This window comes from Centropristis striata, chromosome 8, assembly GCF_030273125.1.
Source record: "Centropristis striata isolate RG_2023a ecotype Rhode Island chromosome 8, C.striata_1.0, whole genome shotgun sequence".
NCBI classification, from domain to species: Eukaryota; Metazoa; Chordata; class Actinopteri; order Perciformes; family Serranidae; genus Centropristis; species Centropristis striata.
In genome coordinates this window covers 3,818,988-3,839,669 of record NC_081524.1, presented here as the reverse complement: position 1 = coordinate 3,839,669, position 20,682 = coordinate 3,818,988, and the positions used below count along the sequence as shown (strand labels likewise).

The window sequence follows — 20,682 nt, the reverse complement described above, 5'->3', positions numbered from 1 at the left end:
GCTGAGTTCATTTAAAGCAGTCAGTCTGAACCACGAGAAAGCCTGAAAAAGAGTCTGTCTTTGCTGTTTCTAAAATCTGGCATACTAAACAATCCACTACTTGTTGTACAGTTCATATTTAAAACACTGAGGCAAGGAAATATGCATTAAAACATATATTGAATACAAAATTGCAGATTGATTAAAACATTCAGACTGAAAGAATAGATGCATCCAAATGAAGTTTGACCGTTACTTTTGCAACAACAGCAGAAATCCCAAACATATTGTCTATTTGCTTCTCTTCATGTTTATTTATTTATTTACAGCCAGTTTACTTTGAACAAAAAGTAAATGTTAAAAATAATACAATAAACACACTATGCTACAATGTCCAATAAATGTTAAACAGCAGGGCCTCTCTCTAACCCTTTACACCAGCAAACATCAATTTACAAGTAAAATATTAATGCTAATGTACAGTATTTTATATTGTTATGTAAATTAAATATCACAATAATCATAGCTTACAAATAAGAAAACATACTGGGAAGATATTCAGAATCTTTTTTCAAAACTTATCACAGAAATATAGACCAGATCACCATGAAAACAACAGTGATTTCCAGGTAGAAAACTGGTGGTTGATTTACATTTACATTAAAGATATTTACAGCATTTCCCTGACAACAGGAGTGATACCATCACATTTAATTAGTCATCCCCCTTCTGGCTGAGAGAGACCTAAGCTAGTTAACCACAGACAATCAACAAAAGCTACTATTTCACCTTTTATAATCAGGTCAGGGTTATCATACTAACTGTATAAAGAGCGAATATTGCGACCTTAAAGAAAAGGAGCACTGGAGGCTAAGGCCAAAGCGCTTAACTTGAAGTAAAGTTACCGACCCAAGCAGAGGTTGTGTTACACTTTTCTAATCATATATTTTCATTTTTGGATATAATTAATAATACATAATAACATATTTATTAGCTTTTAATTTCCTTCAAAAATAAAATAAACAACAACCTTCTAGGGGGTTTCACAGTACACACAGTACACGGGTATTTACAAAGCCAGACAAACTTTGTGACTGGTTCTACAGAGCTGTGCTCTATTGGTGATTAGGACTCTTATCTTTGAATTTAACCTGGGCATATGCACTTTCCTCTGCCATCTCCACATTCCTAGGCACCACTTTGTCATATACATTTCCCATCTCCAGTGCAGTGCTCATAAAGCTTTTGCACATGCCTCCCACTGCGTAACTCTCCTCCTCCAGATAGGAGCTACCAGGACGATTCATGTTCACAGAGTCTTCTCCCTTCTTATTGCTCTTGCTTTTCCAAATCACAGAGGAGTAAATCACATCACTGCCTTCCTCACCCTTCTTTTCTGAGCTTTTATTGGTTTCTTCTGCATTGTTCGGTCCAGAGCTTGGCAAGTCTGTACTGTTTGGCTCAGGGACGGCTGCATGTTGGTCAGCTTCTGCCTGTCTCAGATCATTGGTGTTGACATAAATGTCCTCTTGTGTTGTGTTGGGTACCTATACATTTAGAAAGAAAACATCAGTGGTACAGACACTCTGCTCATACAGTTTAATTAGATAAAGTAAAAAATTCCCTGGCTTTAATTCAAAGTACCTCATTTTCTTCTCCACTTGTTAGAAGTTGGGTCATAGGAAGTGTGCTGGTGTCACCTGTGCACTGATTCTTCGCAAGGTTACGTTGAGTCCTTTGAGCCCTGGAAAATACAGTAGAACATTTAACGTATATGTGTATATTTGATCCATCTTTATTTTTTATTAATTTATTAATCAACAAGATGGAGATGTTGATCGCAGAGAATGTGAAAAACCAAACAGAAGCAGCTCAAATTTAATGTTAGGGCATCACACTTAACACATGCGCCGCCACGATTAAATTAACCTGATCGTCGGCGATATTTCCATTTTAAAATGCGTCTCTCCTGCATATCTAATGAAGCACTTTCTACACCAGTAGTCCACCAACCACCAGGGGGCGGGGCCGTTTTTCTCCCCTGAAATAAAGCCTGGTTGCTGATTGGATAGAATGTGACGTCGCCACAACAACATGCGCCATTTGTAAACGCCGGCGACGCAGTGTTGCCAACTCAGCAACTTTGTTGCTATATTTAGACACTTTTCAGACCTCCTTAGCGACTATTTTTCAAAAAGCGACTGGCGACAAATCCAGAGGCTTTTTCTGGTGTTACTGGAGACTCCTTCTTACTATTCCTAACAAGCTGCGGGGGCCGGCGGCTTGTTAAGAAAAGTAAGAACGAGTCGAAGTGTCACAGTCCCACTGCAGCAGTCTTTCCCAGCTGCAGAGCCGGAGGGGATATTAACCCCTTAGCTTCAAGTCTGCAAATTGCTAATAGGCTAACAGTTAGCTCTGTAGCAGTACATTGTGTATGTGCTGCTGCTGCTGCAGGAGGTGTTCACTTAGCGAGTTTGTTTACAACAAGCACTGGACATTATGGACTGCACACATTAAAAACTGTTCCTATTGTTTGTTTAAATGTAGTGCAATAAAAATACAGATGTTTTCCCTAACATGATGAATAATCGTGATTACAATATTGATCAAAATAATCGTGATTATCATTTTGGCCATAACCGTGCAACCCTATCTAATGTGTTCATGAAATGCATTTAAAATCTGTAACTTTCATAACAAACCAACAAGGAAGGTAATGCAATGTAATGTACACCAAGTGGTGAGTGACAAGAACATTTTTTTTACACAACAGTGTTGGCAGTGGATTTACCAAATACAAAGGCAAACTTCATGTTATAGTCTGCATTGTTTTGTCTATATACAACAATTTATCAGTGTCAGGACCTGGTCCGACCGACTTAGCTTAATCTGTGATGTTAAATTTGCTCTCGTGGAACAGAAAACAATCAGAAACTGAATCGTGTCAGTAATTGCACTGAGAGTAAAAAAGGAGTCCAAGTAAAAGTTAGTGAAACAATAACTGTTATGTGTCATTTTCTGGTGTCTCTGTTAGCCTACCTGATAACAAACAGCAGAGCACATACTAATACTAGCAGAGCAGCAACTGTGGTGATGAAGACTGGAAACAGCAATGTGTGGCCTGAAACATGGTCTGAAACATACAAAGAACAATGTAAGATTAGAATACTGAACTAATTCAGACAAGACAATTTTTCTGGTAATTCTTTGGACATACTATATAAAGAATTCAGCATAGTGAGTTGTTACTTCAGGCCATATTACACACTAAAATGTAAACACACACTTATGCCACTTTGTTTTTCAAGCAAAAGTCATAGCCGTAAGTAAGTAATGTGTTTAAAAATAAATGAAGAAAGAAACATTTCAGTGGATTTATTTTTCTTCAGGAAATGTCTCTTTAAAATATGGTTTGAGTCATTTGAAAAGCAACACGGTAAATATGCTAGATAACAGGAAGTCGTGTGTTTAACACATCAAAAAGTTACACCAGATATTTCCAAACAGTCTCTCTCACACACAAATACACACTTGCACACAAATGTAAAATTTGGGTGTCAAATATCATAACTGCTTTCAAAAATGTGTAATTTCAAGTACATCTCTCTCATTCTCTCTCTCTCTCTCTCTCTCTCTCTCTCTTTGTCATTTATCGTAACTATATTTTTGTATGAGTGAGCGTCCCTATCCTACTAGCTCGCTGTGTTCCCCTAGCACATACCCACTTCAAGCCATCCAGTTCTTGAAAAAATGCAGAAATAGGTGGGACCACAAACCTCGCTACTAATTTTAGAAGGTGACATGAGCACTGATGGTAAAGCTGCAGTCAATAAAGAGAAGTAACATGTGGTAAACGCCTTAAACAAGACACCCTCGCCTTGTCTATCTGAAGCTAGAAACATCGTCATTTACAAAAACCTGCAACAGTATAGCGTTGTTAAAAATATACAATTTAGATGGATGATACAAATTCTGGGACTGAGGAAGACATTGAAAAAAACATTGAAAAAAAGCTGAATCTACTCCTGATTGGAGTAGATTCAACAGTGTTATAGTCATGTCTGGTCTCCACTACAGTATGTATATGGGTAGCTGAATAAATAAATAAAATACTGTACAATAAACTATTTAGAATCTTTCACCAGAATTTTAAGAAATCCTTCCAGTAAACAAATAACATTTACAATCAGTACACATAAGACAGACCTTGAGATTTTAGGCTGGCGACACAAAAACGTTGACTGGCAGATCCCAGAGAGTTGGAACTGAGGCAGAGCAAGTTGGAAAGATCCCTCTCCTGTGGTTGGTTCACAATAAGGATGCTCCTCAGACCTGTGTCATTTAGAGAGCTGATTCCAAACGTGTCAGACTGGTTGACAGGCAGCCCATCCAGATACCACTTCAAAGTGGGGGAAGGATTTCCCACAGTCCTGCAGGAACAGTTGAGCTGGGATGCAGCGTTGGTGCAGTTAGATGAGGGCAGGATTTGTGGAGCAACTGTGAAGCATTTAGAGAAAACAGATTTTAGAAGGTAAGAGTATAGTGAAGTTGCATTCAATCAAGTTTTGAAAGATTAATGACAAGATATATTGATATAATTGTTGAAAAGCTGAGTGAAAACCATAATGATGCAAAGAAAAAATTGCTGTTTTCTCGTATTGTGTCCCATAACCAAAGGAATTAATTGTTTGTCGCCAATTAAACCCAGGGTTCGTTTTACCTGTAGAATAACTTTTAACATATGTATTTAATCAATGATGTATTATATAATTATATATCATTTTATGACATGTTGTCTCAATGAGCAGATCATATTTAGAGCTTTATGACAAACTCAATAAAGCAGATAAACTAACTTCAGCAATTACTTCATCACATATGCATTACTTTATGAAACATGAACATTTTAAATCATGTTTTAAACTTACATTGAACATCTATTTGACTGATGTTTGATTGTCCAGTTCCAATTTCATTTTCAGCTTTGCAGAAAAACGGACTGTCTCCTTTCGATACTTTAATGTTTACAACTTGTCTGGTCCCAATAAGAGTCTCCTGGCCTCCGTCAGCTCTGTACCAGGTGTAGTTCCTGACTGGTGGGTTTGCAGAACTATTACATGTCAGAGTCACATTTCTGCCCTCTGGAACTGGACCAGAGGGACTGACTGACACTGTGGTGTCTTTGGGTGAATCTGAATGAGTAATGAAACAAATATTATTGGTGTTACATTGAAGTTTAGACGAGCAAGAGAAGAATGCTTACAGCTGTTTTTGTTTACAATTTTTTTTTAAATTCCAATATGGAGGCTAAAATTGAAGGCTGATGATTTTAATCCTTTAAATTTAGGGGACAATACTAATTAATATGGATCATTTTCAGGAATGTGGCACAAAAAGGAGAGAAATAGTTTGCAGCTCTTCCATTCCCAATGGATTTGCTTCATGTTACCTTTCTATTTTGTCCCAGTAAAGCATCAGTGGGAAGCCTCATTTAACCACCATATAAATTGAATGTTACAAAGTTGACAGCAAACATCATCAGCCAGCTGTCCTGTTACATTTCTGCACATCCAGACTCCTACTGTAGTGGCTAACTGAATCTTCAGGAGCTACTTTAAACATAGAGCCTTCAGCCATCTTGTACCTCTTTACCTCCTCATGTTTAAGAGACCAGAGTGGCTTTAAATGTCCAAATAAACCATTTAATGACTTACTATTATCTTAATGCTCTGCATAAAGCTAGGCCTATCAGAGTATCTGGACATGAAAGTTTGATACATACACTGAACATTTATTGTTATCTTGTTGGATCGTCCAGCCCCAATATCATTTTCTGTCTTGCAGAAAAACAGACTGTCTCCTTTCGATACTTTGATGTTTACAACTTGTCTGGTCCCAATAAGAGTCTCCTGGCCTCCGTCAGCTCTGTACCAGGTGTAGTTCCTGACTGGTGGGTTTGCAGTACTATTACATGTCAGAGTCACATTTCTGCCCTCTGGAACTGGACCAGAGGGACTGACTGACACTGTGGTGTTTTTGGGTGAATCTGAATGAGTAATGAAACAAATATTATTGGTGTTACATTGAAGTGTAGACGAGGAAGAGAAGAATCCATACAGCCTTTTTTTTTCTCACAGTTGATTTTAAATTTTGTCTTTTTAACCCTAACCCTAATTATTTTAAAATTCCAATATGGAGGCTAAAATTGGCGGCTGATGATTTTAATCCTTTAAATTTAGGGGACAATACTAATTAATATGGATCATTTTCAGGAATGTGGCACAAAAAGGAGAGAAATAGTTTGCAGCTCTTCCATTCCCAATGGATTTGCTTCATGTTGCCTTTCTATTTTGTCCCAGTAAAGCATCAGTGGGAAGCCTCATTTAACCACCATATAAATTGAATGTTACAAAGTTGACAGCAAACATCATCAGCCAGCTGTCCTGTTACATTTCTGCACATCCAGACTCCTACTGTAGTGGCTAACTGAATCTTCATGTTTAAGAGACCAGAGTGGCTTTAAATGTCCAAATAAACCATTTAATGACTTACTATTATCTAAATCAGTGCTCTGCATAAAGCTAGGCCTATCAGAGTATCTGGACATGAAAGTTTGATACATACACTGAACATTTATTGTCATCTTGTTGGATCGTCCAGCCCCAATATCATTTTCTGTCTTGCAGAAAAAAAATCTGTTATCATTGGCTGCATTAATGGTTAAAACAGGTCCGCTCCTTAGGAAAGTCTCCTGGCCTCCGTCAGCTCTGTACCAGGTGTAGATCCTTACTGGTGGATTGGCAGAACTATTACATGTCAGAGTCACATTTCTGCCCTCTGGAACTGGACCAGAGGGACTGACTGACACTGTGGTGTCTTTGGGTGAATCTGAAAAATGATCAATAAATAACTTATTATTTATAGGTGTTACCTGATGGTGTTACCTTGATGTTACCTGATATTTGTATTGAAATAATGGCAGATATTGTAAATCAAATTAGAGAGCTGATGACATATTCTTGTAAAATGCATTCCACTGAGAATGTATTTTTTTTCTTTTGTTCCTCCCACTTAGAGGAAGTGAACACAGGTCTGCCTTACGCCAACTGACTTGGTTTATCATGGAACAGCCCATTGAAGGCTACAGACAACTTTTCATATTACTTGGAGAATTAAATATTAACGCAAGATCCTATAGTTTAACATTGCAGTTGGACAGGATGACCAGTTAACTAACAGCATTACAATACTGATTAAACATCATGGTGTCAGTAATGAACCGATATAGAAATCTAGAGGGGACAGTTCTACGCAAGTCGGTTGTAATTCAGGTGCGTATTTGCATCAAAGTTCCCAAAGTAACAGATTTGTCATTTTGACTGGAGCTGCAACTAAAGATTATTTTCTATTGTCAATGAATCTTTCAATTGCTTTCACAATAGTCGATAATTTAATTAGGAAAAGGCTTTCGAATAAATCTTTTCTATCGATAATCACAAACATTAACGATCAATTATCGATTTAAGCATTAATATTTCATATTAAAAATGTCCATGACTGAAAATACCTGCTGCAGAGATTACCCAATGCATGTATAGAGAAATTCCGTCATTTATGGCTAATTGAAGTGTGTGTGCAAAGCAGGCAACGTAAACCCAGCTGACTCTGGTCGGACTGTTGGCAGCTGTGATGTTGGCCGCGTTGCCTTCAAATCCCCGCTGCTCTACCGCTTCATTCATCTTCTCAGCGAGAAGGTCGGCTGTGTGCCTGCTTGGAAGGCTTTCAGTGAGCAGACCACTGATTTCATTTGCCAGTTGTTGCAAATATAGTGGCAGGTGATTGTGATATAGCTGTAAGCTGTTAATGCAGTCTAACAGTGGTTCTAGCAACACGGTCTGCTGTGGCTAACTCTGTTAGCAGCTCCTGCTTTCGCTCCTCTTATTGAGTTTCTTTGAGCCTGGCGATGGTACGCCGTGACGGAATATGATGAGCTGGCTCCAGTAAATTAATCACAGCTCGAAAACCTTTTCCATCAACGACACTTATGGGCATCATATCCGTTTGAATCATTCTGCAAATGCCTTCTGTGATTTTCTCTGCCCGGTGTGCGTCACAGCTCCTCTGGGCTAACGCTGAGCTAATGGTGGTTTGATAGTAGGATTCATTGTTAACCACGGTCGGATGAACGTTGTTTAAGTGGTACATCATTGGAGTTGTTGTTGTGTTGTACAATCCCTCTCACTTCCTCCACAAAACACTGAACAAGCTAAAGAGCAGCTTCAGCAACAGACTCATTCAACCTGCTGCTCCAAGGAACGACACAGAAAGTCATTCCTTCCTTCTGCAATAAGACTTTATAACTTATCTACCTCTGCCAGAATCAACATTACTGAAATGCACAAAATCTACGCACGACACATTGCTATGTTATTAATATTATTACTACTACTATTATTATTATTATTATTATTATTATAGATACTGTTGCTGCCATTATTACTATTATTACTATATACTGTGATATACTACTATTATTATTATTATACCAGCCTTATTATTATTATTACTATTATTATGTATTATATATCATATTATTTTATGTATTATATTATTTTTTTTATATTTATTTTATATTGTTACTATTTATTATTACATATTCTATTATATATTATATACTGTACTATTATTATTATTATTATTATAATATACTGTCTAGTCACTATAGCATCCGATGACAGATGTACTTACATGAAATATCAGCTGTTAAACTTGTGCTAACAGCTGACTCAGTGCTGCCATCTTGTTTGTTGTAGGTGGCCTTACAGTAGATCTTCTTCCCATGATGGAGGTGAGAAGCAGTGAAGGTCAGAACAGAGAGCTTGACTTTAGTTTTGTCCTGATTCTCCTGCAGTTTCTCCTGAGCGTCCCCCAGGCCGGGGGTCCAGGTCAGAGCTGGAGGATGAGACAGACAGGGAGCTGGAGCAGAGCACGTCAAACCCACAGAGGTTCCCTCCTTCACCTTCAGTGTGGACGCAGTCAGAGTCGGTGTGGGAGGAGCAGCTGGTAGAAAGGTACATATCAACCAGTCACTGAAGAAACATTCATCCTCATTCAATCTTTACACTATTTGGACAAATGAAGTAAATGCAGAATAATATTGAAGCAGGTCTACAATTGAAAATAATTATGTGTGAGGAAATATGTCTAAAAACCTACCTTTGACTTTAATATCTAATGTCTTTTCCTTAAAGCTATATCTCAGGATGTTGCATTCCAGTCTGAAGATATATAGTTTGCTGTCAGCAGGTTGCATGTTGTTCAGGGTTGTGGTGCAGTCTTTTTTTGTCACGTCTCCTGTCAGTTCTCCCTTTATTGTAGACGTTTGTGGATCTCCACTGTCAAACACAGTCTTTTCATTATCATACTGCTTCCACAATACCCTACATGATTCATCAAAGAGTGATTTAAAGTTGTCTGGTATATCAAAGGAGCAGGGGATGGTCACACAGGATCCACTCAGAACCTCTATAGTCGGCGGCACAAATAACGGAAATGTTTGACACAGGGCACCTGAAACACAAGAGACAAATATTTGATGAAGATTAAGTGAATAATACTTGAAGAAAAATATTTGCTCTCTTTTTTTTATTTTGTAGATGTTTAGATTAAAATATCAGATTTTTCACTCATCAAACTAAAATTCTAATAAAAAGTCATCAGAACACTTTGTAGCTCGCTGCATTCTTCATCTGCTGCAGCATGTATTATAGATACTGTTGTACTGTGGTGTGAATGCTTGACTAACATTGTGTAGGTTTGGTTTTAAATAGTTTTTATAGTCTTTGATCCAAATATGAATGAAGTTCAACGTACCGTGCAGCAGACAGACACTGAGAAGGAGAGTCAGGACTACAGCCATCTGTGTTTGTCAGGAGAGGCAGAAACTGTGGAGATGTCATTTTAAAGCAGCTTTTATTGAATGCAGGTTTAGATTGCAGATGGAGAAATGTTTCCTGGTTGTGTATTTCTTCAGAGTTTTAGTGTCTCATGAGGGCAGGGTGATGCAGCACATCCATTCATCATTTATTGAGGAAAAGAGGATAATTACTGCTTTTAAATCAATCACTTTAAAAAACCTAATTGAGCAGTTAAATTAATCAATCGTCATTTTGTAAAATAATTTTCTTTTGCAAATGTTCCTATTATGAAGCGTCAGTGATGCAGGTATTCAACAGAAGGCAGGGCTCCAGACTAACTCATTTTACGAGCAGCATTGTTGCTCCTAACTTCAAATTTTTAGGGACACAAGCAGAGAATTTAGGGGCACACCTTAAATCGACCTGCAACGCAATTATTCACATTTACCCCATTTTAACTATGTACTAATAAATGCTTCAATGATAAACTACTGCTTTCAGAAAATGACAAATATTTAATTTCATTTTTAGGTGACAAATAAATAAAAATGAAATGAATTTCATTTTACATTCAGGATGCTTTTAGAAAAGGACAAATGAAATGTAAACAAAAGGGATGTGTGACCTTCCTGTCATCATTAATAAAAATACATAACAAATACATAAAGTGTTTAACATGAGCTACATTCAGACTAGTCAATAACTTAAGAGATAACAACAGAACAAGTAAACTGTTCTCCTTGCCAATATTACTTTTATTACTTTTATATTTACTTTTTATTATCTTTAGAGAATCTGCTATGTAGCCAATGAATTGCACACATGCCATGTCGTTGTTATACGTAGGGTTCATCTTCACGCCGTTCTCCCTTAACAGTTCAATATGCCCCTTAAATTTTGTGAAAGGAAGTTCTTCCTTAGCATAAAAAATATGCAGTATCACATTTTGCTATTATTTCTGCCTCATCTGCAGACTGAACCGTTGGCTGTGTGTAGGGCCCTGGTACAGGAGCAGCCGTATTTAGAAAAAAACCCATAAATTATTCTATTGCCATCGTCAAGGAAGAGCTGTGACTTAAAGACCCAAAGACAGCGAGAGAGATTAGGGGACGAATGTCTCATGACAGACAGAGACACACACACTCTTTCCTCCTCATTTTTTAACATAATATAAATAATATAATTAGGGCCGGGACTTTAACACGTTAATTAAGATTAATTAATTACGCAAAAATGAATGCGTTAAAAAAATTGACGCATTTTAATCGCACTTATTTTTGCACCGCGGAACGTTTCTCACTGGATGAGAAGAAGAAGATTACTTTATTAATCCCACAATGGGGAAATTAAACATCTGTATTTAACCCATCCTTTTTACACACAAGTGAACACACCATGCAAGGAGCAGTGGGCAGCACATTACTGCGCCCGGGGAGCTGTGCAGGGGGGGTAAGGTGCCTTGCTCAAGGGCACTTCAGTCCTAGACCTGTCAGTACTGGGAGTTTCAGGAGGACCGATTATACTGGAGCACCAACTAGCGTTGATGAGTTGAGACAACAACAAACCACAGTGAACATGAAGGAAGAAGCTGATGAGACCTTTGGTTGGCCCGTGGATGATGGGACATTTAGTTACTAAAAACCAACGCATGGAAGCGTCCATAAGTTATAATAATAATCAGTGTTTCCAATGTTCTGAATGTACTTGAAAATATTGTGTTTTACTTAAAAAACCAAAGTATTCTAGTTTACAGAAGGTCTACCTACCTATAGGCTACCTGGATTTATGAAATGTACTATATTTCTAAATATGCTATTGCTACACTTAATGGCAAAAATGTCACTGGTGTGTTGGACTTGAACAAAAATAAACAATATTTTTGTTGCTTAAGCTTATGTATTCAGTCATTATTCAATGGTATACTAAAAATCCATGTGAAAAAAATTACTTCTCACTGTTCTCAGGTCAAATATTTATATGCGATTAAAATGCGATTCATTTTGATTAATTAACTACAAAGCCTCTAATTAATTCGATTAATTTTTTAAATCGAGTCCCGGCTCTAAATATAATATAAGATATAATATAAAAAAAACATGAAAAAAAAAACCTAGTGCCCCTAGTTGTAAAAAATAACTCGCACTGTCTCAAAAACTGAGCATGTGGCAGCAGTGTGGAGCCCTGGAAGGGTAACACTGGTTTAGTGTTTCTACTTGACTTGAATTGTTTGTCACACACTTCGTAACATTCAGTCTAACATCACCATAACATGCTTCTTCTTCTTTTCTATTTTCTTTACATAGATTATTAAATGATGACATTAAAAACAGGAAGCTGTGTGCTGAAGGCAAAAGTGTGTCTTTCATTAAAGTATTTTCTATGTATTTACAAAGCTGTAATTCTTTGAGGCAGCTAAGACAATAACAACATGCAAATGACAGCTTAACACTTTAAACATTTACAATTGTCATTTTTCCCCACAAAATCTCTTTTTCTTTTTAACTTTAAAATTATTTCTCGATTTATTGTCAAGTGACTTAATGATAATGTTATTACAATTTTGAATTATATTTCAAAGTAATTATGATGGTTTGTAATATAAAATGATAAAGACTTACATTTTCTGCAGGTCTTTTGAGCAGGTAGATGAAAGATGAACAAAGAAGTGAAGCTCCGTCAGAGTTGTGCTGCTTTTTAAACATTCTGCAACACTTAAAAATGAGGAAGTCACAAGTTCACATGGCTGATGTGAATGGCTGTAGTGGAAACAGCCTTTATGCTACAGTCCACGGAGTGACCTGAAGGTACCGCTGCAAGGTGCGCTCGCTCGTTATTCGTTTAGGCAGCTACATGAAACCTTAACTATGCGTTTGTCCCCTGGTGGTTGGTGGACTACTGGTGTAGAAAGTGCTTGATTGGATAAGCAGGAGAGCCGCATTTAAAAATGGAAATACCGCCGACGATCAGGTTGATTTAATCGTGGCGGCTGAAATCGTGATCACGATTAAAATTTGATTGATTGTGCAGCCTTAGTTGGTACAGTATTCTTTGTCTTTACCTTCCTTCGGAATAACAGACATGATGTCTTCTTTCCATGAAGGGGGGATCTTACCTGTCCTGAGACTATAGTTAACCCTATAAAGCCAAGTGTATCATATTTGATACACAAGTTTTTGAGACCTAAACATCATCAGTGTGATATTTTTTTCCTGAAAAACCTGACGTATAAACAAAAAAACTGAGCACCAAATTGCACAAAAATACAAGATATAGCAAAAATGATATGCAGATTCCACAGGTGGATCAGTCATTGCTGCGTGAAAACTTCATATCAGCAGATATATGATGTTGTGTTATATGGAAAAAAATATTTTGCATGTTTGAGGAAAATGTTAAAAAAAAAAGTGAAGTCTTAAAAGGTTAAAAATGTTGGGTTTTATATGTTTTTGTTAGTTCAAGAAAAACAAACTGTGAGCAACAAATTGCACAAAAAGAACTGATGTATCAAATATGATACAAATTAAAATCATATACGCCTATTGTTTTTAGAATTTTTTTTAAATGATCTGTCAGCAGGTTAAAAAAACACTCCAGTTTAAAAAAAAAAAGAATTTTCTGGCAATTATTTAATGGTTCAGGCTTTATAGGGTTAAATGACCCATGTAGTAGTGGAACTAACTCCTCTTTAAAGGTTTTATAGATTGTAGCCCCAAGTCCATCAGCCCCCAGAGATTTCCCAGATTTAGCCCGACTAATTGCCTTTTCTATTTCTTCTACTGTGATTACTGAAGTCAGCATTGAATTTTGATTTGAACCTATTGCTGGTAAATCCAATTTGTCCAAAAAATGTCTCATAAGCTGTTCTCCCACTGAGAGAGGCTGTGTACAGTTTATGGTAACAGTCCTCAAATACCTTTTCTATCTCTTCTACTTAAAGCTTGTTGTTTCTTAATGTGTCTAGCCAAGGATTTGGTGGCTTTAGATCTTAGTAGGTCTGTTTAACAAATCTTGCTTTCCCTTCCACCTCTTTCAATAAGATTTAATCTATTTTTTCCCTAATTTTTTTAATTTGGTTGAACATTTCCTTGTCATTTATCTGTTTATGGTGTTGTTCCAATTCTTTTAGTTTTTCTGTTTGTTCTGGTATTTTTCTAATCTGACTTTTCCTATGAATGTTGTGTGTGAAATCAGCCTCCCTCTCATTACTGCTTTAAGGCGTCCCATAGAATGGTTGGATCTACTTCACCATTATCATTTTCCTCTATGTATTGAATTATTTCTCCTTTCAATACATTAACTAGTCCCTTATCGTTTAGTATACCTTCATTCAGTCTCCACACTGTATTCTTCCTTTTATTGTCCAGATTAATCTTTAGGTAGATTTCACTATGATCCAATATATCAGTTACTCTAATCCTGCACTCCTTCACTCTGTATACATCTCCCTTGTTCATTAAAAAGTAATCTATTCTGGAGTAAACAGCATGTGGGGCTGAGTAATGGGTATAGTCCTTATCAAGTGGGAGGAGTTCTCTCCATACATCCAGTATATCCATTTCTAACATAGCTGTATTCATATACCTATTAATTTGTTTTCTGCTTCCCTTCTTACCTGTGGTATCCAACCTATCGTCCAGTACAACATTAAAGTCCCCGCATATCAACGTTCCTTCTGATTCCAGATTTATGAGACCAAATATCTTCTCATAGAAAGTTTTTCCACTTTCTAGGGCCGCATATATATTTAACAGTGTCACAAGTTGATTTTCTAATTTCCCTTTTATCATAATGTACTTTCCTTCCTTATCACCAATTTCTTCTATCAGTTCAAATGATATCTTGTTAGATATCAAAATCATTACACCCCTCTTATGAGTTTGTCCAAAAGAATGAATCCCTGTCGCCAAACTTTTTTAACTTTGTTTGTTCCTCTTGAGTCAAATGTGTCTCCTGTAGGAAGATAATCTGCATCTTCTATTTTCTAAATGTAGTTAAAGCTTTATCTAACTTTTTAACATTATTTAGGCCATTTATATTCAACGACACCACCAATAAATCATTATGTTGCATTGTTTGCATCCTTTGACATGGTTCTTACCACCTCCACTGTAATGTTAACACCCAACATTTCCCCAAGAACAGAACATGAACGGACATAAAAACTGAACTCCCCAGCAAACAGAGGCCTGGTTCTCCCTCGGCCCGGTCTCCCTGTTGGTGGGAGTGAGGGCTAACCTTCTGTAAACAAAGGGCCCCCCCTAGTGGATTGGGGTAGAATAGGCCTCCCCATGCTGCTAGATAAGTCCAACAGTCACTAATCTAGTCTCCTTGTCAATCCTTATATAGATACTAATTTATATAGATATTATTTAGAGACGTCATCAGTTTGTAGGAAGAGAGGGGTGATTTTAAAATTCCCCATTCCCCAGATTTAGAAAAATACAATAAAATAAAAAACTCATCTATGAATAAAATAATCTCCTCACAAATAACTTATTTACTATAAATACAATTGTAGACTTATGAAGCAGTTTCTTTAGGTTTTAGCGACTCACATGAGCACTGTTTAGAGTCTTAAAACTTAAAAACAAGAAATATTTATTCTGTTAGGTTTCCGGAGTCTTGTCCTCCGTCTAGGGTGGAAAATTTTGTAAATTTCTAAGTAAAATGCATCAATCTCGTGCACTTTGAGAGCTAAATGAGAGCAAACACCTCCCAGCCAGCCAATTAATGGGAACCCCTGGACTAACATATCTCCTCCTCATTCAAAATATATTGTTTGTTGTAAATAAAAACATGTACTACTCTTGATCAGCAGAGCTTTAATACCAGCAAAAGTGTAAAAAACAAAGGATGACCAAACAGCATAATTAATACCTCTCTGATTAAGTTTAAACACAAGTTCAGCATTAGAGGTTCATAGAGAGTATTTATAGAACTCTGATTCTAAAAAAGTTGAGAAGCTGTGTGAAACATAACAGAAAACAATTACATCAAAATCAGAATTCAGATTGTATATGAACAGATAAACAAAAGTTTATCTGTTTGAACATTGATTATATTTCATTTGTACAGTTTTCAATTGAATATGTCCCAAAGGATTAGCAATGTATCACATTCAGTAGAGAATAGATTAATAAACACACCATTAAGTGGCGATTGAAGACATTGCAGGAAAGATGAGAGTGAAAAAGCACTTTGCCTCAATATAAAACATCTCAGTAAGCCTGCAGGAAAGTCGTCTGATAATTATCAAGATCATCATCAGTGGAAGTTGACATTGTTATCTTGGAGTTTGGGCGATGACATCATACTCTGGAGATTCGTCTTTACGATCCAATGACATGTAAACTCTGTCCTGTTCTGTTGGCTTCACCTTCTTTCTGGCTTTCCTTTGTGGGGAAAAAAAAGAAAAGGCCATTTATAAATTACATCCAGTGTATTATTTGTACAAACAGCACAGCTTTAATAACAAAAAGTATAGTCCAGTGTTGTAACATACCAAAGGAAGGCCATGCAGACTGTCAACAAGACGTTGACACTGAGAGACACACCAGCAACAGCCAAGAGAAGGACTCCACCGTACGGCCCACCAGGTTGATCAGGACCTGTTGTAAAAAATAGCATCATACTCAATATATCAGATCTCTGTTCAAGTGTCACATTTATGCAACAGTGGCAAATTAACCTTTTTATGAGCTGCTAATCCTGATTAATGCTGCGGGACAGCTGCTTCTACTGTAATTCAGTCAGGACTCTTTTCAAGGTTTGAATCATGTGTTACAACACAACGTCCATTTGAGTTTGGTGGTCCAGCTGGTGATGCTCTGAACAACATGTGATGACACAGACCTGTTTCTGCTTCATGGAATTTGAGCGCTTCAGAGAAAATCAGGCTGAACCACATGTAAGAGATTAAAGTAAAGACAAAGATGATGTCATTTGTGCTGTTAACACACGGTGGCAACAAGTGGAAAAATAATTAATCTTAATCATATAACTTGTTTATAACCTTACTAAAAAAAGCAAAAATAATGCTTTAAAGAACATAAAAGGTTTTGAAACATGATACATACACTGAACATCTGTGTGACTGATGTTGGATCGTCCAGTTCCAAAACCGTTTTCAGCCTTGCAGAGAAACCGACTGTGGTCTTTAGATACTTTGATGTTTAGAACAGCTCCGGTCCCAATAAGAGTCTCCTGGCCTCCGTCAGCTCTGTACCAGGTGTAGTTCCTTACTGGTGGATTGGCAGAACTACTGCATGTCAGAGTCACATTTCTGCCCTCTGGAACTGGACCAGAGGGACTGACTGACACTGTGGTGTTTTTGGGTGAATCTGAATGAGTAATGAAACAAATATTATTGGAGTTACATTGTAGTGTAGACGAGCAAGAGAAGATTGTTTACAGTTTTTTTTTTTTTTAAACCCAAACCCTAATTATTTTAAAATTCCAATATGGGGGCTAAAATTGTCGGTTGATTATTTTAATCCTTTAAATTTAGGGGACAATACTAATTAATATGGATCATCTTCAGGAATGTGGCACAAAAAGGAGAGAAATAGTTTGCAGCTCTTCCATTCCCAATGGATTTGCTTTATGTTGCCTTTCTATTTTGTCCCAGTAAAGCATCAGTGGGAAGCCTCATTTAACCACCATATAAATTGAATGTTACAAAGTTGACAGCAAACATCATCAGCCAGCTGTCCTGTTACATTTCTGCACATCCAGACTCCTACTGTAGTGGCTAACTGAATCTTCAGGAGCTTCTTTAAACATAGAGCCCTTCAAAAGAAATAGTAATACAAGATCCTATAGTTTAACATTGCAGTTGGACAGGATGACCAGTTAACTAACAGCATTACAGTACTGATTAAACATCATGGTGTCAGTAATGAACCGATATAGAAATCTAGAGGGGACAGTTCTACGCAAGTCGCTTGTAATTCACGTGCGTATTTGCATCGAAGTTCCCAAAGTAACAGATTTGTCATTTTGACTGGAGCTGCAACTAAAGATTATTTTCTATTGTCAATGAATCTTTCAATTGCTTTACCAATAATTGATAATTAAATGCACATTTCAATTCCCCAGAGGCTGACGTTATGTCTTTTAATGAGCAGTTTTTTACCATTTCAGTTATTTTTCCATCAATCAACTCATCTAATGAATCATCTAATTGTTGTTGTCGTAATTTAAATAATTCAAGAAAACTAAAAGACAAGTGATCAATTGAATTATAATAGCCTTCATGAGTAAATTTCATCCGATGACAGATGTACTTACATGAAATATCAGCTGTTAAACTTGTGCTAACAGCTGACTCAGTGCTGCCATCTTGTTTGTTGTAGGTGGCCTTACAGTAGATCTTCTTCCCATGATGGAGGTGAGAAGCAGTGAAGGTCAGAACAGAGAGCTTGACTTTAGTTTTGTCCTGATTCTCCTGCAGTTTCTCCTGAGCGTCCCCCAGGCCGGGGGTCCAGGTCAGAGCTGGAGGATGAGACAGACAGGGAGCTGGAGCAGAGCACGTCAAACCCACAGAGGTTCCCTCCTTCACCTTCAGTGTGGACGCAGTCAGAGTCGGTGTGGGAGGAGCAGCTGGTAGAAAGGTACATATCAACCAGTCACTGAAGAAACATTCATCCTCATTCAATCTTTACACTATTTGGACAAATGCAATAAATGCAGAATAATACTGAAGCAGGTCTACAATTGAAAATAATAATATGTGAGGAAATAGGTCTAAAAACCTACCTTTGACAGAAATATTTACTGTGTTCTTAAAGTTATATCTTAGGGGATTGTTGCATTCCAGTCTGAAGAAATATAGTTTGCTGTCAGCAGGTTGCATGTTGTTCAGGGTTGTGTTGCAGTCTTTTTTTGTCACGTCTCCTGTCAGTTCTCCCTTTATTGTAGACGTTTGTGGATTTCCACTGTCAAACACAGTCTTTTCATTATCATACTGCTTCCACATTACCCTACATGTGCTATCTAAGAATGATTCAAATCTGTCCTCTATTTCAAAGGAGCAGGGGATGGTCACACAGGATCCACTCAGAACCTCTATAGTCGGCGGCACAAATGACTGAAATGTTTGACACAGGGCACCTGAAACACAAGAGACAAATATTTGATGAAGAAAAAGTGAATAATACTTTACAATAATGAGGATTTTCTTACTGTTTGGTTGCAGTGGAAAAATATTTGCTCTATTTTTTTTAATTATTTTGTAGATGTTTAGATTAGAATAACAGATTTTTCACTCATCAAATTAAAATTCTAATAAAAAGTCATCAGAACACTTTGTAGCTCACTGCATTCTTCATCTGCTGCAGCATGTATTATAGATACTGTTGTACTGTGGTGTGAATGCTTGACTAACATTGTGTAGGTTTGGTTTTAAATAGTTTTTATAGTCTTTGATCCAAATATGAATGAAGTTCAACGTACCGTGCAGCAGACAGACACTGAGAAGGAGAGTCAGGACTACAGCCATCTGTGTTTGTCAGGAGAGGCAGAAACTGTGGAGATGTCATTTTAAAGCAGGTTTTATTGAATGCAGGTTTAGATTGCAGATGGAGAAATGTTTCCTGGTTCTGTATTTCTTCAGAGTTTTAGTGTCTCATGAGGGCAGGGTGATGCAGCACATCCATTCATCATTTATTGAGGAAAAGAGGATTATTACTGCTTTTAAATCAAGTCCCTTGAACTGCTTTCAGGAAATGACAAATATTTCATTTTATTTTCAGGTCACAAATAAATAAAAATGAAATGAATTTCATTTTACATTCAGGATGCTTTTAGAAAAGGACAAATGAAATGTAAACAAAAGGGATGTGTGACCTTCCTGTCATCATTAATAAAAATACATAACAAATACATAAAGTGTTTAACATGAGCTACATTCAGACTAGTCAATAACTTAAGAGATAACAACAGAACAAGTAAACTGTTCTCCTTGCCATCAATGATTGGTACCTCGCATCTTTCATTTTCTGATGCGTCTCATTTTTTTTTGAGAATCTGTTGAATTGCACACATGCCATGTCGTTGTTATACGTAGGGTTCATCTTCGCGCCGTTCTCCCTTAACAGTTCAATATGCCCCTTAAATTTTGTGAAAGGAAGTTCTTCCTTAGCATAAAAAATATGCAGTATCACATTTTGCTATTATTTCTGCCTCATCTGCAGACTGAACCGTTGGCTGTGTGTAGGGCCCTGGTACAGGAGCAGCCGTATTTAGAAAAAAACCCATAAATTATTTTATTGCCATCGTCAAGGAAGAGCTGTGACTTAAAGACCCAAAGACAGCGAGAGAGATTAGGGGACGAATGTAGGTGACGTCTCATGACTAGGGATGATCGATCGGCAACTGATCGGATCGGCCCGATATGATAAAAAAACGATCGATAGAAAAATCAGATCAAAGGTTAAAATCACCGATCCGATTGTATTATACGTACATGTGCTTTACAAGTAAATGGTAAGTGGACCTGCACTTATATAGCGCTTTTCGAGTCGCTTTTCGACCACTCAAAGCGCTTTACACTACACACTACTGCATTCACCCTTTCACACACACATTCATTCACCGATGAACGCAGTATCGGGAGCAATTTGGGGTTTCTTGCTCAAGGATATGGTGTGATATACATTCCGGATCCAACGGTGGCGGTAATGCGCCGAAACGCTGCCGCTTTAAAACGAAGAAGAGTTGTGTTGTGATCATGCAGCCTGCATGCACCGACACACACCGACAACATGTCTGCCATATGGAACTTTTT

At 37.2% G+C, this 20,682-nt stretch overlaps 1 protein-coding gene across 1 annotated transcript; it reads right to left on the bottom strand.

The window, feature by feature from the left end:
* Window positions 1-279: 279 nt before the first annotated feature.
* LOC131975636 (sialic acid-binding Ig-like lectin 5) lies at window positions 280-18,774 on the bottom strand. Its single transcript, XM_059338328.1, has 11 exons — window positions 18,654-18,774; window positions 18,186-18,497; window positions 9,196-9,549; window positions 8,728-9,039; window positions 6,604-6,867; window positions 5,762-6,025; window positions 4,908-5,171; window positions 4,186-4,476; window positions 3,019-3,112; window positions 1,624-1,723; window positions 280-1,526 (listed from the first exon to the last, which is right to left on the bottom strand). Exons 1-11 carry the CDS (start codon window positions 18,748-18,750, stop codon window positions 1,095-1,097), a joined length of 2,784 nt encoding a protein of 927 aa, XP_059194311.1. The 5' UTR covers window positions 18,751-18,774; the 3' UTR covers window positions 280-1,094.
* Window positions 18,775-20,682: the final 1,908 nt, after the last annotated feature.

Excerpts from the sequence above, each read along its gene's own strand:
- LOC131975636 (XM_059338328.1), bottom strand. The coding sequence starts at position 18,750 with ATGCAACCTGCTGACAGCAAACTATATTTCTTCAGACTGGAATGCAAC. Across the intron at positions 9,550-18,185 it reads TTTAACAGCTGATATTTCAT|GTGCCCTGTGTCAAACATTT; the intron begins GTAAGTACATCT and ends CTTGTGTTTCAG. Across the intron at positions 6,868-8,727 it reads TTTAACAGCTGATATTTCAT|ATTCACCCAAAGACACCACA; the intron begins GTAAGTACATCT and ends ATCATTTTTCAG.